This window comes from Engystomops pustulosus, chromosome 10, assembly GCF_040894005.1.
Source record: "Engystomops pustulosus chromosome 10, aEngPut4.maternal, whole genome shotgun sequence".
Taxonomy (NCBI): Eukaryota; Metazoa; Chordata; class Amphibia; order Anura; family Leptodactylidae; genus Engystomops; species Engystomops pustulosus.
The window spans coordinates 59,033,126-59,060,827 of record NC_092420.1 but is presented as its reverse complement, the minus strand read 5'-3'; the positions used below and the strand labels follow the sequence as shown (position 1 = coordinate 59,060,827).

Genomic DNA, 27,702 nt, shown 5'->3' with positions numbered 1-27,702 from the left:
CTGCAGATTCAAACCACGCAAGATGAATGATTTCACGCAGTGATGCAGTCTTAGGCCATAGACACCGTCCAATGCGTCCAACATTGAGGCTAACATTAAAATCCCTTGAACCACAGTTATCAAGCCTTTCAGACCTTTTTTTTTGGCACTTTGCTGGCTTACGATTAAGGTGGCATGGTCTTTGGGAGACCTCAGGGAGTGGTTTGCTGGAAATCATCCGTGCGCCAAAATTCTGGCGCACAGTTTAGACCAAGTAAAAGTAGGTCTAAAGTAGGAACCAGTCTTATACTGGACCAGAATTCATCATCACAGTGATAAATCTGGCACAGCAAAAGACAAATGTTCTCCAGCTAGAGACTGGAACTGGAACCTAAAACACATTGTTAAATCCCCCCCATTGTCTTGTTGGCAGGTAACCATCGGCCCAATCTAAGGTCCAGAGCATAGGATATCTCTCTATTTTGGTCGCATTTATCTTTCCTTCAATTGTAACCAGACGTCCTGAAAAACACCCCCATAGCATGATGCTGCAACCACCATGTTTCACTGTTTGGATTATATTGGGCAGGTAATGAGCAGTACCTGGTTTTCTCCACACATACCGCTTGGAATTAAAAACAAAGAGTTGAATCTGTGTCTCATCAGACCAAAGAATCTTATTTCTAATAGTCTAGGAGTCCTTTGTGTGTTTGGCTGGATGGCCAGATCGAGTAAGAGTTGTGGTTGTGGTTCTTCAATTTAAGAATAACGAAGGCCACTGTGCTCTTAGGTCCCTTGAGTGCTGCAGAAATTCTTTTATAACCTTGGCCAGAACTGTACCTTGCCACAATTCTGTCTCTGAGCTCCTTGGGCAGTTCCTTAGACCTCATGATTCTCATGTGCTCTGACATGCACTGTAAACTGTGAGGTCTTATATAGACAGGTATGTCCTCTCCCAATCAAGACCAATCAGTTTAATTAAACACAGCTGGATTCCATTAAAAGGTGTACATCCATCTCAAGGAGGATCAGAAGGAAATAGACAGCATGTGAGTTAAATATGAGTCTCAGCAAAGGGTCATACTACTTATGGCCATGTGATATTTCAAAATTAGCAAAAATATCTACATTTCAGTTTTTTTGTAATTTTCCTGTATAATAGAGCCTGTAGAAGAAAAAAATACTAAGTGCAAAATATAAGATTATAATAATGAAACCGATAATACAAACTCCAAAAATGAATCATCTAAAGTAGTAAACCAGGACACCACAAAAACAATACTGTATAAAAAATGGGGATATGTTTTTCACATCCACTGTCCTTCCTCGTTTTTATACCAGTCACTGAATTATCCACAATTCTGCTTCTGTCAACAGCACAACACGTGGCTACAATGTACAATCACCATAGCCCTGCAATGTCTTGCAGCAAACTGCTGGGACCTGCAACTACACAGGAGAAGATATGTAGTCAAGGAAGACAAACACTTCCACACGCCTGCAGCTATTTGTGAAGTGACTCAATGATCACATCATCCCAGAAGAGTCCATGTGAGAGATATCACACAAAAGTGTCAAAGTCTAACATCCCAAATATTAACCTTAAAAATACCAAATCATATGAATGATTTATCTCTGCAGAAATAAATCCAACATCCTAGAAATAAACCCTAAAAAAATATCATACAGCTGAATGTCCAGAAAAATATGAAGAGAACCAGTCACTTTACCATGTTTTTGCAGTTCACAGCCATGATGACTTGCCACTGGCACATCAAATGTCAACATTAAGTCCTGGAGCCAGCACTGGGATGTTTGCTACACTGTAGTCATGCTGGCAGTTTAGTGGCCCCAAATCTATAGAGTCCCATAAATAAGTTTCTAAAAACTACACAAGCTTTCAAATTGTTCATGTATAACCTGTATAGAAAAGTCTTATAGCTGTTATATTAATCATAGAAAGACTAAGAAAAACTAAATATATTGTATAAGGCCACATTTAGGGGTCCACATTACCCTACAGTTGTAACCTGAACCGAACATATATCCAAGGGTGATCCTCATTTGGTTTATGGTTCCATTTATTGTAGATACAACATGGCTGCTTTAAAGAGAACCTGTCAGCAGAAATTGATGTAATAAACCAGTGTGTTGCCAAGCAGCTGAATAATTTCAATGTTATGTTCCTTCCATGACCCAGTGTGGTAGCAGTATCCAGAAAATCTACTTTGAAGTGAGATTGTATAAAGTCAAGGAGGAGGAGATTTTAACACTGAAATTAAGCTCTTTCTTCCTCAGAAAGCCTCCTTCACTGTAATTGATGGTCCTGCATCCAGAGACATCAATAACCAGTCCAATGAATGATTTCAATTACAGAGGAGGAGGCGTCCAGAGCCTTGACTTCAGTGCGTAACCCCTCCTTCTCGACTTTATACAACCAATTTACATCTCACTTCTAAGTTGATTTCCAGGATGATGCCACCAAACTAGACCATGACAGAAACAAAAACTAGAAGGTGTTACGCTACTTGACAATATTCTGGTAGTGATTTATTAGGCCAATTGGTGATGACAGCTTCCCCTTAGGGTAGCAATATTATGGCCATAAAGAACCTAACAGTAAAGAGGCATCTAGAAAAGCAAATGCTACATAAGGCTACCTGTGTGCTGTTCTCAGGTGTTAACAACATTTTTGCAGTCCTAATATCATGAGTGTTTAATCTGTTGTGTCATCTTATGTCACCCTTTTCTGCAGAGCCCAACAAAAAGGAAGGCTGGAAATTGATGACACTAACTTGACCCACACCTTTAATGATCACATGATCGCATTACCCATATTACCCATAAAATATGGACAGCACCCACATTTATGCTATTTATGTTCCTTTATTTTTTTTTATTCCTATAAACTGTTGCAAGCAAGAGCAGGAATAGGACCTGCTGTTACTTTCGGAAAAACACATTTATGTACATTGGTCTATTGAAATCAGTGTATCATCAGGTAAAAAAAAAAAAGTAGCACACGGACAAAAACAACATTCATGTGCATGTAGCCGAACACTGAGGATATCTTTCCAAAGAGATTTCCAATACCATACAGAAATGAGTATTTTTTTAGCTTATTGTAAAAATGTTGGCTGGAGGGTTTCAATATATAAACATATTATTAATTATAATAATAAATATTATGAATTATTAGAAATGATACATTACTTTGAATAATATATAACATAATTTATGTTAAAATCACAGCTTTGGCAAGAGGAAAAGAGAATAAAAGTCCTGTATCTCTAATATATCGGTGTGGCATTTGCCAGTAACATCTCTGTGTAGCACTGACATATTACATGCTGCTGAAATGGATGCAAGGAGGGAGCAGCTTTTAGATATACATCAGGAACAGACTGTGCAGAAGGTTACATGTGCCAGGCTGGAGAGCTGCACCGAGTGAAGCTTGGTTATGAAACATTATCCAACATCATTCTCAGCTGCCATGTGATAATGGTAAAACATTGCCCTTACTCCCTTGAAATCCTTGCAAACTTGAATAAAGGAAATACTGAAGCATTTTATCAATATACTCCTTTACTATTGTCAGTGTACAGTATATTCCTCTACTTTCCTTAAGTCATGTCTTGCAGTACTGGGTTTGAATGGTAAGAGTTAAAATGTCCCATTACTTGGGGCTTATTAAAGGTGAATAGTTAGCACATACCACAGAAAAACCTCATGATGTATGAGGAGACATGACCTTAAAGGGGTGTTCCCACTTCAACAAATTCATGTTATTGTTTGAACGCTGAAAAATTATAAAATTTTCGATTATACTTTCTGTATCAATTCCTCACTCTTTTCTAGATCTCTGCTTGCTGTCATTCTATAGAAAGCTTCTATGTTTACTTCCAGAGGACAGAAACCTGACTGTGGTCACACAGGTGCACGGCTCGTTATATCACACAGCTCTCATTACTCTCTGTGATACTAACAAGCCTTGCACCTGTGTGACCAGAGTCAGATTTATGTCCACAGGAAGTAAGTATAGAAGCTTTCTATAGAAGGACAGCAAGCAGAGATCCGGAAAACAGTGAGGAATTGATACAGAAAGTATATTGGAAATTTGTATAACTTTTCATGTTTCAAATAATATCAATTACTTGCTTAAATGGGAACTCCCCTATAAATATTACTGGTCAAGTACAAGCCAACCTGGCATGTATTTACTAGTACATTTTGGGGTGCCATATATGTTCTGAAAGCATAGTCCACTAGCCCTATACAAACTATCCATATATAAACTATCTCTATACAAAAAACGTATGGTTTTTTGCTACGTGGATACATTTCTCTCTATGGAAAAGAAGAATCTTCTGTATCTTCTAGTTCTCAAATTCAGAACTTACTATTCATGAGGCAGAATCATCACTGAGCCATAGGCTGCACTGCTGTCTGAGAAAGGATTTTCTTTGTCTAAAAACCCCAATAATAATGAAAAGAACAACGTCTTATTACATTCACACGCATCTCCATATGCCAAAACATGATACAATAGGTAGAAAAGACTGAAAAATACATGTATTTATTTTACATAAAGTTACCTTAGGACAGTACTTACAGCAGATGTATCTAATTTGGCAAAGAAAACACAACCTAAAGTCATGTTGGCATGAAAATAAAAAAAGAAGTTATGGACATTATCCCCATGAAAGAGAAAAGACAAAAGCCTCTTAAGAAGTGGGCACATTTCCACAAGCAAAATTATTAAATTATCTTATTTGCAGAATGCAGGGTTTTTTCTGCTTTTAAGGCTGGGTTCACATCACGTTTTGTGCCATAAGTTGTAAGGACATATCAGGAGGATTCTGACGTGTCATTACAACGTATGGCACAGACATATCGCACTATATCGCCTATACAGTGGGATAGGTTGCCCTGGGACCCCCCATCCCTATGAATGCAGGGGGAGGAGTGTATATCGGAAGCAGCCTTCAATTGGTTGTTAATGATGAAAGGGTGTTCCCCCAGTAATGTCACTGTCCAAATATGGACATCACTGGGTCCACCCTCTCGCCAAGCGACGTATGTGCTCGGCGGGGCTGTGAGGAGGGATGCAATACACTGCATTCGCTCCACATAGCCTTCTATTGCCTCTGCTAAGCGCATACGTCGCTCAGGTGGCGGCTACAGAATGGGAAGACGTAGCATTTTTTGGTGGACTGAACGTTTAGTGGCCAGACAGAGGCAACAACTATGCCTCCATCTGCGAATATTTATCAACGTATACGCTTAGCGTATACAAAAAACGTGATGGAACCAAAAGCAGAGGGACGGCACAGCAATCAATGGATACATTTCTGGGCCAATTGCACCAAAACGGTACTGTAAACATGCAAGGAAAGAAAAAGGCGGTGCAAATAGATGGCCTTAATAATATATTTTATTTTTTTCAGACATAACAGCAAAATAGTGAGACACAAACAATATAAAATCAATTAAAATGTGCTACAAATCCAGCAAAACAACCCCTATTGGGTGAAGGGACCTGGGTCCCAAACCCAGGCAACCACAAACACCCCCTACAACCAACCCTACACTGTCAATACAAAGCAAAAGAGGTGATGTTGGTATAGACAAAATAAGAATTAATGCATGCAATACCTCAATGTGGAAAAATAAAAGGGAAGTAAACCTGTAATGAATGAGTAAAGATGCAGGCGGATGAGAGGGGTGGTGGAGGGGGGGTCGGGTGGGGGCGAGAAACCCCACGCGTTACGTCACGTATCCGTGACTTACTCAGGGGTAATGTGAACCCAGACTGCCACTATGTTTACATGTGGTGATTTTTATGTGAAAACACAAAAAAGATATTTATTTTTGCGGGAGGGGAGAAATAAGGAAAAATTACAAAATCCTGAGTAGTACTGTACAGTATATTGGGACGATGAAAGAAATTTAGTTTGTGACTCTAACTCAGAGGGCCCGCAAAAACCTGAATCTGACCCTGGTTAAATGTCATATCTTGAGTAAAATTGTAAATCCTGATATTATAATTTTTAACATGCTGAGGTCGCAAGAAACTGTTGCATGTGGAAGTAAAAGATACATAGTGCATGCAATAGATTTTTATATACAGTACACTAGATGCCACATGATACATGGCACATGCCGGTCGTCCCTCTACCTGGACTGTTTATGACTAAATTCCAGCACAAGAATAATTAGGGATGATTTATCTTCTATGCATGAAGGTCCATCACTTACCTTCAGCAGACACTGATAAATTTGCTAAATAGGATTTGTTGCGCTGTCACACAGAGAATAGTCTCCACAGAGTCACATTAGTCACCAGACTTAGGAGAAGAGAAAGGTAGGGATGGCGCTTATTGTGAGAGTCACAGTAGGAACTGAAGGATCACAGTAGGAAGACACTCACTGCCTGGGGCTACGGATGAGAATTCAGGGAAACAGACTGAAAAATATTAAAGAAAAACACTAACTTTCTAGGTTCTCATTATTTTTGTTATTTGGAAGTGTTGGAAGTGTCCGGTTTTGCAATACTACTATATTATCTTATTATCTATGCTATCTGCTGATTAAATGACAAGTTGGAGTAAATGTAAAAAAAATAATGTATTATCATATCAGACAGAATAACGCTCTTTAGGGAGATTTAGTAAAAACTATTGAAAAATATAAGTGGATCCGTTTTACTGTAACAAACCTTTAGGTTTCTTAGGGTGAATATATTAATAGGGTTATTCTTTCATGTGTTTTTGGTGCTACCAACCTGCAAGAGAATTATAATAAAGAAGGTATAGATAATTTCTTTGACTCAATAAATCAAATATAATTTTCTTATCTGCCTGCCATTCATTTTCTTACTTAAAGGGAACCTGCCTTTTTAAATTAATCCACCCAAAATAAATGCTTCTGAAAGAACGATGATTAAATACCATTGCTTGTAGCCCTAAATGCTTCCTTTCCATGGCTGAAATGTTAATTTAAAAAAATCAGTTTTTATACTTATATGTAACTCACCTGATGTGAGTCCAATGATATTAATGTAGTGCTACATGCTAAATTTTACAAGCATTGTCCTGACTCTGATTACTAATTGACAGGTCTCACTGCTAGGACCATACTGCTGTATGGAACTAGTACTTAGCGACCCTCTGCCAATATTCAAATAAAGACATATACAGCTCTACTAACTTATTATAAGTGGTAGATAAACCTGTGTCAAATATATTACACAGTGCCTTGCTGCAACCTTAAGAGAGAGTGCTGTTGCAACATTGAGCACTTCATGTCATGTAACGAGAGTGATGTCATCTAAGGTCCTTCACCCAATAAAATTTGCTTTACCAAGTAACATGTACATCTACATTATCATTTATCTGATCACATGAAATCATAGCATGCCTCTATGGGGAGGAATAGAAGTCCATTGAGGCTGCTGTGATTTCATGTAATTAGATACATACATGGGGTAGATGTTAATGTTTCTGGGTAAAGTATCTTAGATGACATCACACTGGTCATACGACATGAAGTGCTAAATGGTAAGGAGGCAAATGTCATAAGGAAGGCGTAGATGGGAGCCGGATACACGCCCTCTGATGCCAGGTAAGATAATATTAAGTCAATTTAATGAAAATACAATGGACCATTTTACATAAAAGAAGGGTGTCATTTAGTTAATAGGGTAGCATGGTAAACCAGGGGCACTGGTCATAGATCCAAGCACTGTGACTGGGGTAATCTTTTTATATTTGCTATCCATAGACTCAGTTCTTTTAAAATCATCTTTTATAATTATGCTAAAAGTCTGAGGGACTCTGGGGGAGTTATCAGAGCCCCTTAGGGCTTCAGATTCACAGGCTGTTACAATGAGCAGAACATGTCTCAACCTTCCCCCAGCTCTTTTTTTCCTCTCTCTGCCTGTGTAATCTAGCAACATCAGGAATCTAGCCTGTAAGGCTACCAATTAAGAGCATGAGGAAACACCCACCACAGCCCTTCAGGCTTATTAGAATAATTTTAAAATTTCATTTTAGAAGGAGGCCATGGATATAAAATATAAGTGCCAGGAGCTATGAGTAAGTCCCCCTGGTTTATCAAGCTTGATTGTGATGCTAGATTTCCTTTAAGTATGATGAGGTATTTTAGTCCCTTGACAAATAGATCCTTAAGGTCTTAATGAGTTATTTCAGAAATTTCCAGTTAACTCTTTGCACAGGATAGTTGTCCATCTGTGGCTGTTTTGTGCTGGGTCCCTACTAATCACTGGTCCTTAAACCATCAAATAAATTATTCTGTTGTCCACACTTTCACCCCTGCTCCATTCACGTCCAACTCCCAGAAATAGTCAGTGCTTCACTGTCCTTAACCAAGCAATTATGGAAATGATTCATTTTCACATTCCAAGAACCATAATGTCCTATAGATGGGGGGGGGGGGGGGGTATGTGATGAGGTAAACAATGGCAAAACTTATTGATGATCTCAGTCACCTTTGCATTATAAATTTGGCAATGTTTACCATGAAACATACATTTCATGTAATATTTATATCTAAATATTCTAAATCTATGTGAAGGCCTGGTTTATGATGGACAGGTTGATGTTTTCAGTAGTTGTGGTGGTTTACTGTATTCAAGAAGATACAAGGAAGGGAAGAGCAGCAGCGACTCAAGCATTAGCTTATCTATTTAGATAAATATGTTAACTAACTATATTAACTATATTTTTCCACCTGTTAAATTAATTGTTTTTTCTTCCCAGAAGCCTTTTTAAATGTAACGAAGAATAAAGACAGGATACTCAAAGACAAAAATGATTAAAGACATAAGAAGGCACAGCCCAAACCATTCCAAATGTCACCATATCACAAAAGTGTTAGGACTTCTTAAGTGACCTGTAATAATACAATAACTTAATCAAAATGATAATGATCCTAGTTTTCCTCACATATCAATATATATTTGCGTAAAAAAAAACTATGAAAAGAACTTAAAAGCACTTTTAACCTTTTAAGTGACAGAGGTGAGCACAGTGGCCAGAGACAGTGCTTTTGCCCAGGGATTGTGAGGATGACAAAGGTTGTAGCCAGAGGGCTGACACCCAGCAGGGGCTTCTTATTATGGCCCACTCGGACATTCCAGGAATAGCACTGGTGATCCCTCTGAGTTTGGAAAGAGGCAGGTTCAAAGAGCTAATTAACCCCTTAAGCAAAACTATCTGTAGCCAGGAATAAAAGTACTCCAAAAAATGTTCCATACCTTCACTAAGTACTCTGAACCAACAAATACAGAACTATGTATATATATATTTGGGCAAAAGGAAAATAAATTCCACATGTCTTCAAACAAAAGATCGCTGCCAAAAGTCAGATTCACTACTGAGGGCACATACCGTCTTGGCCTCACTTACAGATATGTTTATTTTGTTTCATCTTCTTGGCACATGATGGAGGAGTTAATACAATTATTACTGTCTGTTGTGTATCTTTATGTATTGGTATGACTACACTTGTATTACTGTGTGCCTGGTCCATACCTTACTAATATAGGATAAGACAGAAAAATAATAAAGTTTCAAAAGATAAAATGTAATATTATTCAATAATATATATTTTTTAAATAAGGATTTAATGTTATTTCATTTTTTTGCTGGATTATTTATTGATTATTAGTGGTGAAATATTGTTAGGCGATTCTTATGTAGTGAACACATAAGAAGCAAAATCTATGAAACTATTATGTATTAAGGATGTATGCATTTTTTCAGGCACAGACACTTACGTGTTTCCCTTTCCACTAACATAACTATACAGGAACTATCTTATGAGGTGCTATCAATAAGTTCATAAATTCATTCATAAGTTCCCATGAACCAGGCCTAGATCTGTGTGTCCCAACAATAAAAGTTATCTAATTTGATAATTTGAAATATTTGATATGGTTTGTGTAAGGAAAAGTTATACAATTTTCCAATATACTTTCTGTATCAATTCCTCACAGTTTTCTAGATCTCTGCTTGCTTTCCTGTTATAAAAGCTTCTATGTTTATTACCAGAAGATAGAAATCTGTCCATGTGATGTGATGGACATGCAGGTGCAGGGACCGTTAATAGAGTAATAGAAGCTGTGTGATACTATCGGCTCGTGCACCTGCATGTCCATCACATCACATGGACAGATTTCTATCTTCTGGTAATAAACATAGAAGCTTTTATAATAGGACAGCAAGCAGAGATTTAGAAAACCGTGAGGAATTGATACAGACAGTATATTGGAAAATTGTATAACTTTTCCTTACACAAACCATATCAAATATTTGCTGAAAGTGGACAACCCCTTTATACACCCCCTTTAGGTTATTACTTTATAAAGATCAATGAAACTGTACAATATCACAAGCCCAATCATAATTTCACAGACTTTGATCCTATAGATTCATGAGACGTAATCTTGGTGGACTCCATTGTTTAGAAGTATATAAAGTAGATGGGAATCATTTATCAAGGCATGTTCGGGCATATAATGGAATCCTTCTCCTTGGTTATGCCCCCTCATGCCAAATGGGCTGGGAGGGGTAATGAGTGGCCCGTGCCAGGCTGAGGAGTGGGCCGGGCCAGGGTGCAGACTTAGATTACAACTGGAAGTGCTCATTGCATAAGTGCTGAGGAAGCAGGAGGGGGCGGGCTGCAACAGACAGTCTGTAAAGCCAGATCACAGAGGGGCTAAGGTAGCCCCCAATGTTAATTAGCATAAAATTAAACGTTGATTTTAGAAGGAAGGAGGCCATAGATAACAAATATATTAAAATTACCATATTGACAGTGCCTGGATCTATGAGTAAGTGCCCCTGGTTTATCACGCTTAATTTTAATGGTAGGTTTTATTTAAGCCACCATTAAAAGCCATTTTCCTCAAGAGCGGTCAAGTAAGATATTGACACATGGATAGGGATACAGAAAAACATTCTCAATGAATGCCATTTTACCAGGAACAAGGGGGAGGAAATGAGCCAGATAACTGGGGAAAGAGGCATATTCTCTTATGTAAGATATAATTGTATTTGCTTGCATTGAAAAGTAGGTGACCTTTTAACTGAAGGTTGTGGCGACAAACTATAGTGACGGTACTAGTCAGTGTACTACAGGGACATTCAAGGATTTTGATCAGTAATACAGCACAGAATTTCAATCCTTCAGTAACATCATAGCTGCAGGTCTCAAATTAATTTCAGTGTCTTAATGTGTCCCATAAAGAAGAGTTATAATTATATAGCATGGCTCATCAATCCATTCAGTACCTTGGACAGATCAGGTCATGGAGTACAGCCAGGTACAGTACTGCTGGAAGAATTATACAGTAGATTGATTTGTTGTTAAATAAGAAGTAAAATACAACCACTTAAAAACTGCTCCGATAATAGAAGAAGCTGCTTTGGGATTATGATCAAGCAGGTCAAGCATGCCAAAAGAACACCACAAATTATGTAAAATAGATAGTATGATAATACAATACAAAAAAATACATGGACTTCATTTTTATTGGTTGCCTGAAATGCCACTCATTTGTTGCAAAATAATTTCATAATTTCTATTATTGAAATTATGTCCTCCATAGTATTAATACCTTTATAAATAAATTAACCCACATTTGGGATAGATAAACAGTACTCTAGTATATGATAGATAACTTACTTAAAAAACAGCATGTATGCTTTTACCTTAGTAGTAAACCTACTTTCAGTATATAGTAATAGTACTTCTTTGTAATGATCACCCTATAATAGCATTCCTAATATAACAGGTCTATTCAAAAACACAATAATTTGAATAAAATGTTATAATTTAAGGTGAGCCAGAGGTTTTGCTAAATACTTTACCATCTACCTTTACCATAAGTATGGCGGTTGTATTCAGTAAGGCGGTCCCCTACTTAAGAACACCCGACTTACAGACGACCCCTAGTTACAAATAGACCTCTGGATGTTGGTAATTTACTGCACTTTAGCCTAAAACTACATTAAACAGCTATAACAGTTATCGAACGTGTCTGCAATTAAGCTTTATTGTTAATCCTGGTTCTTATGACAATCCAACATTTTTTAAATCCAGTTGTCACAAAGATCCCCAAAAATTTGGGTGGGGCTACAATTATAAAATATACAGTTTCGACTTGCATACATATTCAACTTAAGAACAAACCTACAGAACCTATCTTTTACATAACCCGGGGACTGACTGTATTTTCTCTCCAGAGGTTGTATATCAGCAGTAATCAGGTTAAAGCTGTGTGATGGCCAGCATATTTTTCTATACTGTTGAGGACCTATTGTATTCAGTCAAAAGTAATAGTTTTACACCCACATTATTAGAGATCTTCATATATTCAGAATACCATCATTGCACAGGCCCCATATTACGTAGCAGGGCCCCATAATAACTTATGAGTAGGTAATGAGACTGGTTACAGTAAATTATTTGTACTGTTTAATTTGGCGCAGATATAACATCCTAGTGAGTTATGTACCATCTTACAATAGAAGTTAATTCAGGAAGTGCTCAATGCAACGCACATATATTGAAATTGAGCCTAAAATATCCGTTTAAGTAAATTGGATCCAATGAGTTTCTAAGGCCCAAAAATGTAAATAACAGACACCAATGGAGTCTAATTAATCTTATTGACCATAACAGTGTCCATTACATTTCCATTCCAGTTTCCACCAACTTCAGAAGAGGATTTTGGTTTAGTTTTTTTTCATGTTCTTCTTTAAATCCTAGCATGGCATGAAAACATTGATATGTCTGATCATGGAACTGAAAAGTTATTGAGTAAGGAAAGTAGTGTCTGATTGGGGGGGTGCACTTAATGGTCCATGTGTGTAAAATAATGGCACCAATTGAGCCTCAAATATCTTTTTGACTAAATTGGGGCCCATTGGATTTCCAGGGTACATATTTGTGAATAACGGACACCAATGGAGCCTAATTGATCTGATTGAGCATAACAGTGTTCATTACATTTCTATTTCGGTTTCCATCAGAAGAGAACCCAGAATGAAGCCTATAATGCAGATATGAAGCCCAAGTTGCTATATTTAGAAAATATTTTCCAACTAGTAACATTTGACCACCTGAGAAATCATAAATAATCATTTTCTTTGTCAAAAAAATTTCTTATAAAAAAACAAAAGAATCCTTGCCACTGTTACAGCCAATAATGTTAAAGTACAAATTACATCCATTGACAGAAATACACACATATAAAATTCAAGGTCAGTTATATAGACCAGGAAGGTCAGCCAAAACATCTGAAACTATCAAATACTTCAGCTCCAAATTAGCCCTTTTTTTCACAAGCAGACATTACATGCCTCAATGTCGCTGTCAGGCCCTTCGTAAGGGAATAGGACATCACAGGACACACTACAGATGCCACATTTTAGGACTTACTTTTCGTAGTCATTCCTGCAGTACAACTTCTTGTCTCTGTAGAAGCAGCTGCTCTCCAGGGGCTCCTTGCAGGCACAGCACTGTGCACACTGCTCATGCCAGAGACTGTCACTGATCCGCAGAAGGAACCGGTCACAGATCACACGTTCACAGCCCTCACATACCCACTTCTGATCCAGAGCTCGCCCTGTATTATAAAAACATCACTCAATATCTCTGATACACACAATGAATATATATTAATATAAATGTGTATATATATATATATATATATATATGTATATATATATATATATATCAGAATTTAGATTGGCTTCAGCTCCCCTTTTATAGCTACCCCAAATGTCCAATCAGCAATAGATTTAAACCTTTAGTAGCAAAAACCTATAGGTCACGGGTCAAGGTGTGGCGAGACCCCAGCAGCCATACAGACTCAAAAATGGCACTTTGAAATACATCAATACATCAATTTCCATCAAAATAAAAAGTATTGACTATTACAGTTATTCTAAGCACTACAAAAATAGTCCCATAATAATACCTACATGATAAAAATAAAGCTTCCATAATGTACATACTAATAGGTAATACTACTATTATATAAAGGTATCAGCATCAAATATCAACAAAAATATAATTAACAAATCTGCATTTTTTCAGAATGGCAGTATCAATCCACCCTCTTCTTATTCTGTTTCCAGAATATGTTTTACTCTTTTAAATAATGTGTTACACAGAGATCCTTTGACAGTAGTAGAATGGATGTCATAAAAGTTGCTACTATACTTTTACTGATTAAATATTTCTATTATTATTTTCATTATTGTCAATTGGAATCTATAGTAAGAGTTATATATGAGATCAGTGAGGAGGTAAAATACAAACTAGCAGCATTGAGAGGGGGTAATGATATTAGTATTCTTCCTATGTACTGGTAACCTTCTCCCGACAAATAAGTGCAGCAGTAGAGGAGTCTATGAACCTAACATGACACATTACTATAACATACAGTATATATCTGCAGTCACTCAGTGCCATCCTAGTGCCACTTTCCTCTTGTCCCGTTTTAACATAAGCTTCTACTGTAGTAGAAAAGGCAGGAATTATCCCACAGAATTATACAGGCAGTACATGGAGTGATAGCTACCAGATAATACATAGAAATATACACTTGCTATAAACCTTAAAGAACTTCCATTGTAATTACAGAAATGAAAGTAGTTTTCAGTGTGTGCAGTTTATAAATATAGACGGATAGATAAAAAAACAGTTCGATAGTTAGATTGCAAAATAGGTAAATAGATATATATATATATATATATATAGATAGATAGATAGATAGAGAGACAGACAGAGTGATAGATAGATAGATAGATAGATAGATAGATAGATAGATAGATAGATAGATAGATAGATAGATAGATATAATGCATTGATAGAAAAATAAGTCAGATTGATAGATAATGGATAATAGATAGAAAAAGAAAGAGATAGATAATGGGTAGATAGAGAGAGAGATAGAAAGATTATAGAAAGGAAAATAGAAAAATAGGTACCAAATACAGAGACCACAGTTAGATACATATTCTGTGTTCTGTGTTGAATATTACTTCTCTTAATATTTTCGTGTCGGTTCCAAATATATTACCTATTTCATTATCTTTTATATATTATCCGACTACACTATAAATGACTGTAATCCCTGAAGGTCGTCGGTAGTCTTACAAACATAATACACTAAATATATAATTAACTCTCTCTCTATAATTATAACTACACACATTTTAATAAGTGACACAGTTCTCTCTGCTGCTTTGATGCTCTGGATATATATATATATATGCAGCTCCTCTGCTCTTGATCCCGGTGCAGATATTGGGTTTTTCATAAAACAGAGGATATCTGTGTCACCTGGGGGCAGGCAGAACTGGAAGGGTTAATTCCTTTTATTAAATTCCCTTAGCCCCAGGTGTGATTTCATTCCCCTGCTCACAACTGAGCCCCGGAATATTACTACAACTACTGCTCCCAGCAGCCTCTATCTGTCTGCCTGTGCGTCAGAAGAAGAAGAACAGCAAAAGATTCAGTTAGTAATCAAACACATTAACTATATATATATATTCACTATATATATGTATATATATAGTGAATGCCTTAGAGGACATAGAGTATAATTATACCTATATGACTGCCACTATGCCACTTCTATGTATGCAATAAGTTCTTGTGATTATTATAAGACACAAATGAGTAATGTTGTCCATACACGAAAATACTGAGAATAATAAAGATGATGTAGGTATATTACCGTATAGGTAATTATAACTAACAACACCCATGGAAGATCACAATAAGTAATACATACACTCACCAAATAAAGACAGAGCCGCTGACTTATCTATGACATTCTGGATATTTTCCTCCATTTTAAGCCCATCAAGCATTGTGAAACTGGGGGGAACAAACATATATACGTCATATAGTGATACAGATCCATCCAAACAATTATTATATAGTTGTAGGAGTTGTGGTTACACTGTAATTGTATAGAACTTTCTATTGTCATTACTGATCACATATCAGTCCTAGTATAGTATTAGTATTGTGTGTGCTGCTTACAAAGATACATAAAAGATAGAAAGATCGATACATATGGGATAGATACATAGAATAAATAGGAGATAGATAAAAAAAATGTATTTATTAGAGACATAGACAAATAGTCAACAAAACTAAATGTATTAAATACAAATAAATAAGCATCTATGGAGATGGAGTGATATATAGCAAGCTGAATACATTTATTAGAGATAGATGGAAAGGTAGATAGATAATTATATAGATAAATAATAGATTAGTAAATGGATATAATACAGAACTGTTATTACTAATATATACACAATACAGTATATATAACAGAATAATTGAAATCTACATGGACACAGAACATCACAAATTGATAGATTCATATATATATAGTTTTTTATTAACTGACAATAATCAGATTACACATAAAATATAGAGAAATCTGATAAATTAATGGATTATCCATATTAAAATCTACATGCACTTCTATGTAGTATTTGTGTTTAAATGTGTATAAAAAATTTTTTGGGTACAAATAATATATATATGAATGAATTTTAGGACCTAACTTTCTGTACTTTTTACTTTTTCACTATTCTAGACATATACAGAAAATCAAGCATAATACCTATTTACTTTACATAATTTCATAATTGTATGAAAATACATATTTTATTTTAGTTATGGGAACATGGAGATACTAAGTAAAGAATAAAAAAAGTAACAGTTACTTACTATCTGACAATGATACAGGGAGTAAAATGCAACATAATAGATGAACACTATGCATTCTATGGAATAGATGGACACAATACTTGGATATAACACATCTTAGCAGTGGATATAGTATATTACAGAGTAGGTGTAATAACATAGACATGCCAGATACTGATGATTCCCCCCTGGGGCAGGGGGTTGCTCTGCACTCACCCAGCTGGATGATCAGGACAGCTCCTGCAGACACTGACAGCCAGTAATGTAGATACTGATATAAGAAGGAGCAGTGCTGCTCCTGTCCTGAGACTTGTCTCCTCCTCCAGGCTACAGGTTCCCCAGGAGCCCTGCCCAGCTGTGTGGTGACTGGTCACTGGGATCCAGCCTCTGACACCTGTCACTCTTCACTGGTCACCCTGCTGCTGGGACCCTGGGGGCATGTGCCCTGCTGCATCCATTGAGATCAGACACTTCTTGTAACTCTTCCTCATTCAGTCCTCAGCAGCAGATCCTGTCCTCTTCCTTCTCCTCACTTGCACTGGTTACTTGCAGTGTGTCCTCCAGTACTTCTCCCACTCACTGCAAGGAAAACTTCCTGATATCCCTTCCAATTTTCCTTGTCTCCCCTCTCCCACATGCCTCCTCCCTTATCTTCTCCGCTCTCTGCTGTAAAGTTAGTGCTTGCACAAATACAATCTCCTTCGCACTGCCTGATACCTTGTATCTCACTCTGTATATATGTGACTCTCCTTCCTCTATTTCTTTTATCTGTGTGTAAACTTTTACCTCATTTTCCCTATACACCACATTTCATAGTTTAATGGTATTTTTCATGGGTTATTTTAACATTTAATTTTTTGTGCAAGCAGAGGCAGACAATGCAGACTAGTGTATAGTATAGGGAAACATTTTTATGTATGGCAATTTTTTTTTTTTGGGGGGGGGGGGATTTTTCATAATGCTTCTCCTTAGCAATGACATATCTGCGTTATAGGTTCTCTTTAGCATTGCCACATCTGAGTTATAGGTTCTCCTTAGCAATGCTTCATCTGTGTTATAGGTTCTCCTTAGCAATGCTTCATCTGTGTTATAGGTTCTCCTTAGTAATGCTACATCTGTGTTATAGGTTCTCCTTAGCAATGCTACATCTGTGTTATAGGTTCTCCTTAGTAATGCTACATCTGTGTTATAGGTTCTCCTTAGCATTGGTATATCTGAGTTATAGGTTCTTCTTAGCAATGCTTCATCTGTGTTATAGGTTCTCCTTAGCATTGCCACATCTGAGTTATAGGTTCTCCTTAGCAATGCTACATCTGTGTTATAGGTTCTCCTTAGCAATGGTATATCTGAGTTATAGGTTCTCATTAGCATTGCCACATCTGAGTTATAGGTTCTCCTTAGCAATGCTTCATCTGTGTTATAGGTTCTCCTTAGCATTGGTATATCTGAGTTATAGGTTCTCCTTAGCATTGCTACATTTGCATTATAGGTTCTCCTTAGCAATGCTATATCTGAGTTATAGGTTCTCATTAGCAATGCTTCATCTGTGTTATAGGTTTTCATTAGCAATGCTACATCTGCATTATAAGTTCTCTTTAGCATTGCCACATCTGAGTTATAGGTTCTCCTTAGCAATGCTACATCTGCATTATAGGTTCTCCTTAGAATTGGTATATCTGAGTTATAGGTTCTCCTTAGCATTGCCACATCTGCGTTACAGGTTCTCCTTAGCAATGGTATATCTGAGTTATAGGTTCTCCTTAGTAATGCTACATCTGCATTATAGGTTCTCCTTAGCAATGCTACATCTGTGTTATAGGTTCTCATTAGCATTGGTATATATGAGTTATAGGTTCTCCTTAGCATTGCCACATCTGCGTTACAGGTTCTCCTTAGCAATGGTATATCTGAGTTATAGGTTCTCCTTAGTAATGCTACATCTGCATTATAGGTTCTCCTTAGCAATGCTACATCTGAGTTATAGGTTCTCCTTAGCAATTCTTCATCTGTGTTATAGGTTCTCCTTAGCAATTCTTCATCTGTGTTATAGGTTCTCCTTAGCATTGGTATATCTGAGTTATATGTTCTCCTTAGCAATGCTTCATCTGTGTTATAGGTTCTCCTTAGCATTGGTATATCTGTGTTATAGGTTCTCCTTAGCATTGGTATATATGAGTAATAGGTTCTCCTTAGTAATGCTACATCTGCATTATAGGTTCTCCTTAGCAATGCTACATCTGTCTTATAGGTTCTCATTAGCAATGCTACATCTGCATTATAGGTTCTCCTTAGCATTGGTATATCTGAGTTATAGGTTCTCATTAGCAATGCTACATCAGTGTTATAGGTTCTCCTTAGCATTGGTATATCTGAGTTATAGGTTCTCCTTAGCATTGCCACATCTGTGTTATAGGTTCTCCTTAGCAATTCTTCATCTGTGTTATAGGTTCTCCTTAGCATTGGTATATCTGAGTTATATGTTCTCCTTAGCAATGCTTCATCTGTGTTATAGGTTCTCCTTAGCATTGGTATATCTGTGTTATAGGTTCTCCTTAGCATTGGTATATCTGAGTTATATGTTCTCCTTAGCAATGCTTCATCTGAGTTATAGGTTATCCTTAGCAATGGTACATCTGCATTATAGGTTTTCCTTAGCATTGGTTTCTCTGTGTTATAGGTTCTCCTTAGCATTGGTATATCTGAGTTATAGGTTCTCCTTAGCAATGCTACATCTGTGTTATAGGTTCTCATTAGCATTGCCACATCTGTGTTACAGGTTCTCCTTAGCAATGGTATATCTGAGTTATAGATTCTTCTTAGCAATAGTTTATCTGCATTGTAGGTTCTCCTTATTAATGCTACATCTGTGTTATAGGTTCTCCTTAGCAATGATACATCTGTGTTATAGGTTCTCCTCAGTAATGCTACATCTGCGTTATAGGTTCTCCTTAGCAACGCTACATCTGCATTGTAGGTTCTCCTTAGCAATGATACATCTCTATTATAGGTTCTGCTTAGTAATGCTACATCTACATAACAGGTTCTCCATAGCACAACCATCTCTAGGGTTTACAGAGAATGGTCCGAAAAAGAAAAAACATCCAGTGAGCGGCAGTTCTGTGGGTGGAAATGCCTTGTTGATGCCAGAGGTCAGAGGAGAATGGGCAGACTGGTTCGAGCTGATAGAAGGGCAACAGTGACTCAAATCGCCACCCGTTACAACCAAGGTAGGCAGAAGAGCATCTGTGAATGCACAGTACGTCGCACATTGAGGCAGATGGGCTACAGCAGCAGAAGACCACACCGGGTGCCACTCCTTTCAGTTAAGAACAGGAAACTGAGGCTACAATTTGCACAAGCTCATCGAAATTGGACAGTAGAAGATTGGAAAAACGTTGCCTGGTCTGATGAGTCTCGATTTCTGCTGCGACATTCGGATGGTAGGGTTAGAATTTGAATCTATGCCACGAAGAATTGAGGCAGTTCTGAAGGCAAAAGGGGGTCCAACCCGTTACTAGCATGGTGTACCTAATAAAGTGGCCGGTGAGTGTATGTTCTGCTTAGCAATGCTACATCTGCGTTATAGGTTCTCCTTAGGAATCCCTGATACATCATGCCTTGTGCACACACCATAGATTTTGAAACAATTTTGTCCATTTTGAGCCCCAGTAGTGAACAAGGTGGGCCATGACAAGGACAACCTGGCAAGCAAACTGTAACATAACATGTGCAAGAAAACTGGTTCAGGCAGTGGCGCAACTTGAAGCTGATGGGCCCCAGGGCAAAGTCTGTGCCAGGCCCCTGACTATAATGTATGGTTTATAGTAATAGTCTTCTCATATGGGAAAGTGATACCAAAAGGGCCCCCTAATCCTCTGGGGCCTGGGTGCGATCGCAACCTCTGCACCCCCTAAAGCTACGCCCCTGGGTTCAGGTTATGACTAAAATCCACACACAAATGCTGCATTAAAATTAATAAGAGGCTGGAACCTCAAAGTAATTTTGGCGTGTGAGCAGCGGGTGTGCCGATTGTTAATACATCGGCCCCAATATTTCCATTTTCATCATTTGATAATTATTCTTTTACATAGTGTCATCTTGTTTAAGTATATGTTTATGGGTTAATGTGTATTGTCCAGTAACTCAACATCACTTGGTAAGGTAAACTCTTTTGGGTTTATTTATTTGTCCTTCAGCAGACAGGATAGACTAGATAGTGAATTGAATTATGGAATTATTATTGCTAATGTCTCTATTCTACACATCTCTTTATGTGGTTTGTATGTGAATATAGAAACAAAATAACCCTTGAAAGCCACTTCAGTCTACTCTCAGGGGTTTGTGGCTGCTTTTCAGGGCAGGTTGGCAGGCAAGCAGTCCAGAACCAGTTAAATCTACTTACATCTACTTACATTGACCTGTATTAGCATATTGGAGAAAATGAAGTTTAGTCTTAAAGGTGTTTGTTGGGTGTTATACATTCCAGGACTTGAGAGTGGACTGTTAAAAAGCCTCCATTATGGTACAGGAAGTAAAAGCTCTACTTATGGAGACTGCAAATTAAGGCTGCCTTGTATGCATGTGGAGACTTATTGATGCTCCACTAGGGGATTCTGGGAAAATAAGTTTTTCAGGATGGGATAGGGAAAACCATGCTTCTTTTAGCTACCTTGTAAAACAGCTCCATTGACATCAAGCATGACCTACAAGAGACCTTATTACATGATAAGGGATCGAAGGTCATGCTTAATGTCAAGGGAGCTGCCTATTTTCCCTTATGGTGATAATTGAGCATATTAGGGCTCCCCTTCAGTGGACATTGGGGATAGCACACACCCTTTACATCACGGAGAAAATGACACACATAGACACTGGGGCTCATTTACTAAAGGTCACGCTGCTCACTTTCGTCGGACTTTGCACTTTTTTTCGGGGATTGCGCAGCTCAACGCGTATTTAACAGGTGTCTGCGCTGGGATTTTGTCGCACGCGATAATTTTTTGTTGCAGCTTTGCTGGCTTCCATGCAACACAAATTGGCGGGGGCGTGCCGTCGGACGATCTGAATCGAATTGAGCGTGGAATTTAATTTTCAAATTGTGTCGCAAGTCAATGCACTTACATGCACCAGGAAGAAGAAGGTGAATGCTGTCAGACCTGAGTGGGGAAGCGACACATGCAGAATATCGGGCGCACGATTTTAGTGAATCGCAGCACAGTGCATTATTGTCGGACAATGCACTTTGGGTAAGCTCCGTCGGACAGGTAAGTGAACAATGCAGGGGAATTCTAAAACAGTCTATCAAGGCTGAAAGGGAGATGTCTAAAAAGGTTTAGTAATTTTTTTTAATAACACTCTAATTTCTCTTTTATCACTATGAACAACAAAGACGTGTATTAACTAGCTTTCATGTCATCCATATCGACGTGTGAGTGGTTTGGTAAAGAATAATTGGGGCCCATTTACTAAGGGCTTTGCGCCAGTTTTCTGTCGGACTTTGCACATTCTTTCTAGCGTAAGTGTCTGCACCACAAATGTATCGCACGCGGTCTGCACTTGGCACCAGGCAACACAAATTAGGGGCGTTCCAGTGCTCAGTCGGACTGTGCACCGGATTTAACATGCAAAGTCTGTCACATACCCTATGTTAAAGATGCACCATGATTTCTGGCACACGTTCTTCATTAATCTGGCGCACCCAGCATTATACACAGGCAGAGCACTTTTAGTGCAATTTCTGACATTCTTGGCAAATGTGCCCCATTGGGGCACATTTACTTACCCTGTCCTTCGGAATTCTCGATAGTGTATTGTCCATCCGGAATACACTCTGCCGCGATTCACTTAGATCGTGCGCAGATTTCTTGCATGTGTCACTTCCCCGCTCAGGTCCGCTGGAGTTCACCATCTTCCTCTTGGTGCATGTAAGTGCTTGGCTTGCGACACAATTTTGAAGTTAAATCCCGCAGTTTGTCCGAATCTGTCGGATCGCCCGATGGCCTGCCCCCCCACCCCCCGCGAAAGCCGGCGCAATTGCGCCAAAATCAGATCGCGTGCGCCAAAAACCCCTTTTAAATCCCTGTCCCAGCGACGCAAAATGGAAATCGTTGGGATGTCCGGCGAAAGTGCGGTCCGCGGGGCCCTTAGTAATTGTGCCCCATCGTGTTGCATAATCCAGACCTCAACCCAACAGGAATGCTGTGGCCAAAATGTAAGAGAGCTATGCATAAACAAATGCCCACAAACCTGTATGAACCGAAGCAACATTGTAAAGAAGAGTATCCAAAATTCCTCCAAAACAATGTGACAGACTGATAAAGTCATACTGAAAACAATGGAGTTGGGGTTGAAAATGTGCAAAAGGTTTTGAGAAAAATGTTTTGTACCCTGCCACCCTTCCAGTTCCCTAAAATGGGCTATCTCTGATTTAACAAATTTCACACCAGTCTGCCACTGGAGTCAATTGTATCGAGCTGTGCACTTAATTTACAGCATATTATGAGGTCTGCACCTCATCATTTAATAAGTGCAAGCTGCACTGCCTTTATTTTTGCTAAGAAAAATAAATAAATAATAAAGACATTTTGGAATCTGTTGTGTGTTGTTCATTATAGATTGTGTTTCCATGATATGTTAAACCTTAAAATTCCAAGAGGATAGACTAATCAAAAAACCAATACCACATTTTTGCTATTCTTTGTATACAGTGTATTTATTAAAAACTTTTCTTTGAAAAGTGTATAACTTTTCCTTACACAAATCACATCAATTATTTTCTGAAAGTGGACAACCCCTATAACCCCAGTAGACATAAGTACCCAGGCGTGAGAACTAATAATGTAACCAAGGGCGCTTTGCAGTTTGATTCTTTACAAACTAAGTAAAACGCCTTGATGAAGTATATAAGAAAAATGTGCCCACACACACATTGATCAAGTTGGGGAAGATAGAAGCGGAAGGCGCACAACGAGACCAGATATGGAATTACTCCAAAAGGGTTTATTGGAAGATATGAAAAGGGTCACAAAGCATCACAACACGTTTCGGGGAATAAAAATCCCCTTTTTCAAGTGAAAGAAACTTCAGTCTCCGGACACACGCTTCTTTAGCATCCGGAGACTGAAGTTTCTTTCACTTGAAAAAGGGGATTTTTATTCCCCGAAACGCGTTGTGATGCTTTGTGACCCTTTTCATATCTTCCAATAAACCCTTTTGGAGTAATTCCATATCCGGTCTCGTTGTGCGCCTTCCGCTTCTATCTTCCCCAACTTCTCCAACCGGCCTAGTCCCCTGTGATTGGAGACCACACTGAAGCACCGGCAGCCACTGACCTTTGATATTGCACACTAATACTGGAGTTGTGCCTTGTTGAGCACAACCCGACCAGGTGAGCAAACGACTCAACTATATAATTTATACACTTACAATATTACCCTATGAGCGCTTCTTGTTTTCACTATTACCCTCCACACACACATTGGGCACATTTACTTACCCAGTCACCGGAGTTCACCTAAAGTGCATTGTCCAATTAGAATGCACTGTGACGCGATTCATTGTGACGCATTCATTCAAGATTGTGTGCCAGATATCATGAATGTGTCGCTTCCCTGCTCAGGTCCACCGGAGTTCACCATCTTTTGAGTGGTGCATCGAACTGCATGGGCTTGCTACACAATTTGAAAGTTAAAGCTTTCAGTCAGACAGTCCCCCTAAATTGTGTGGCATGGAAGCCAGCGCAGCTGCGCCACAAAAGGGTAGCGTGTGACACAATTACAGCACACAACTAATTGAATACCTGTGCAAGCCGTTTTAACATTGAAGAACGGGCACAGTCCGAAAAAAAAGTGTGTAGCAAAGCGGTGCAAAGCTTTAGATATGTGCCCCATAATATCGAAAATCATCTGAAATCACAGTTACTCTTTAAACTGCAATGGCTGTTCTTCAGGATCAATATGACTATTAGAATTACTTGCAAATCCGTGCTGTAGCATATTCAAAATAAAATATGCTATAGGGCAGTGGTGGCGAACCTATGGTACGCGTGCCAGAGAAAGCAATCCATCAACCCAGCAAAGAGTTCACCAGAAAGGTAAAGAATTTTCCTGCGTTCCCAGGCAACTCAATATATGCTACTTTTATTCTGATACAATTGAAAGTTGTGGCAAAGCAGTTAGCAATGACTTAAACTACTTAAATTGCTCAGTTGGCACTTTGTGATAAATAAGTGGGTTTTGGTTTTTGCACTCGGTCTATAAAAAATTTACCATCACTGCTTGGGACACATCCATTTTATTGCAGACACCCCATTCACCCCAACACAAATGTCTTGATCCTTGCAACAAAGCCACACTTTGCGCCAATTCATCAGAAATGCTATAATCCTGTCAAAATATAACTCCTTTATACCACCACAGTGGCAGCAAAATCTGGATGTTTCTCAAGAAATAGAAATCTTGCCAATATTTTGAGTTTGATATTGTGCCCTCCTTCAAACCTTTAAAGGAAATCAACCAGTTCAAAAAGCAAAAAAAAAGAAATACTCACCTCTGCTCCTCTTCATGGTGATCCTGGTGGTGTTCTTTGCTAAGTTTGACATGCCAGAATCACTTAGTTAAGAAGATTAGCGTTCCGGGCTGCTAATTATGCATGCCCCCGCCCTCGCTGATGTCATACGATAGGCATGAATTCATGCCTCCTACATGATAGATGCTTCTCTCTCTCAGCATAGGAAAGGGAGGTGTGGGGGCGTGCATAATTAGCAGCTCGGAGCACCGGACATCTTGTTCCTGTGCTCCGTGCTGCTAATTATAATTTTCTTTTCTAGGTAATTCCGGCGTGTCAAGCTTAGTGAAGACGATCCCTGGGATCAATATCAAGAGGAGTGGAGGTGAATTTTTTTTTTTAACTGTTTTATTTCCTTTAATAGGTAAGATTGGCTGCACACTTTTGCTGTGTTATTGCACCAACAGGTGTAACTGCAGGTTACATGTCCGGTCTCCATCCTTATGGGTCTATAACTACTTTGGACAATTCTCTACTTCTTCTGGGAAAGAGAGAACTATTATGATTTTTATATCCAAACCAAGAGTTTAGATATCTCTTAGAGACCAATACACAGGGCTCTAATCTATACATTAACCTGTTGCAGTGGGGGTCACCTCTTACCTAAGCTAAAGAAATTATAATCTTATGTGCAATTGACTTTTTTGTGTGGTTTTTTTTATATATTTTTAAATATATGTAGTATTTTCTAAATTCAGAACGACTGACTGTGTGGTTGAGTGTATAGCTCACACATTAAATTATAAGAAATGAGCTCTGGATTTTTATTAAGGATCTTATTCAATTCCAGTAAAAGTAAAAACATCTGTGCATCTGCAACACTTTCAGTGGAGGAACAGAGAACATCAGATTGTGGATGTATCTGGCATTGCAACTTAATCCCATTTACATGAACTGAAGCTTCAGTGCCTGATATTGGTGCCTTTATGGAGGAGCATCTCTGAATGTGAAAACAGTAACTTGCAATGTGACTTTCATTGTATTGATCAGCAGCGTTCTAGGAGTCTGACATTCTGCTCAATCATTATTGACCTATTAAGAAGCCATCAATATTTTTTCTTTTTGAAATTTGTGAAATGTGTGAACTAGTTAAAATGGACCCATCATCTTAATTTGCTGTCCCATGTAAATACCTTATAGAATTTGGACGCATTTGCTCTTTCAATAATTGTTTGGATAAACTAAAAAAATGATGAATATATGGGCGGTATAATTGGTCACAAATATCACACATTCAATGAAGGATTCTCAAAGGTCCGTGTTTGGTGGCCACCCTGGGCCCCATGTGGGCCATGGCCTCCCAAAAAAATATGCCTGTTGTTCCTATATCACATAAGTGACAGACAGTATAATCTGAAGGGATGTTGAGCTGCAGAAGAAAAGCTCTGAATGCGCTCAAACCACATGCTCAGTGTGAAGAACAAGGAGGAAGCTGTAAGTACAGCACTAAACTGTGTCCTCTTCTAGTGTGTAAAATATAAGTGCAAAGTGTGTGCATGTGAAAGTTAGTATATTGATATGTGCATGTATGGTAGTGTATGTAAGTGCGTGTTTGGGTTGTATGTAGGTGTGCTGGATGTGTGTGAGCATGTTAGTATACGTGTATTTATATGTATATATAGATTTTGTATATGTGTGTGGGTGTATATACTTAAGTGAATATGGATATTGGATGTGCATATAAAATACTGTAGTTGTATGGCTAGGTTAACACTCCTTTATTGGCTACTAAAACCATGGCACAACCATAATGTTGTACAGTGGTTAAATATTCACTAGGGGGATATATCAAGAATGGTGTTTGTCCCACCTGTCTTGCTATAACCCTACCCCTGTGCAGCATGCGCCTATTATTTGACAAGGCACAGACCTCATTATTAATTTGGTGCACATCCTGGCTGCAATTGACTCTATTAAGGGACTACAGTCAGTTGTAGCGTAAAAATAGAAGTGTTGGGAGGGTGGCATAAAAACTTTGGTGGGAAAAGATGCAAATCATTGCTTTGTGCCATTTCCTTAGCCAAAAAGACATTGGTCCAGATTTATTAAAGCCTCTGCAGGAGATTTCTGTCTGACTTTGCACATTCTTTTTTTAGTGTAAACTGCTTGCACACGTATTTATAAAGTGTCTGAGACACATTTGTGGCTGCACTATTCCCGATGCGACACAATTCTGCACAGTCGGACTATGTGACACGCCCACGCCCTATGTTAAAGGTGCGCCCAAAAAAGTCGGTGCATTCTGACTGAGCAGTGCAGGGGGCGCCAGTTTTATCAAGTCTTGTGGATCTGTAGCACACACCACCCTCTACAGGCAAACTGCATCCGCAACAGGCAGTTTGCTTTTTTTTAAAATAAATCTGGGCCATTGGGGCACATTTTTTAAGGTGC

The 27,702-nt window shown here is 38.3% G+C and overlaps 1 protein-coding gene across 3 annotated transcripts in view; it reads right to left on the bottom strand.

Annotated features, from left to right (window-relative positions):
* LOC140104266 (LIM homeobox transcription factor 1-alpha-like) overlaps positions 1–27,702 on the bottom strand; it is a 100,364-nt gene that overhangs the window by 53,021 nt on the left and 19,641 nt on the right. For 2 of the 3 annotated variants that reach the window (XM_072127734.1, XM_072127735.1), the window contains exons 2-3: positions 15,818–15,897; positions 13,447–13,633 (exon numbers count right to left, since the gene is read on the bottom strand). In XM_072127734.1, coding sequence (XP_071983835.1) covers positions 13,447–13,633; positions 15,818–15,897 — 267 coding nt within the window. Of the gene's footprint in view, positions 1–13,446; positions 13,634–15,817; positions 15,898–16,962; positions 17,310–27,702 lie in introns of those variants that run through there. The other variant, XM_072127736.1, reaches the window with a different exon arrangement.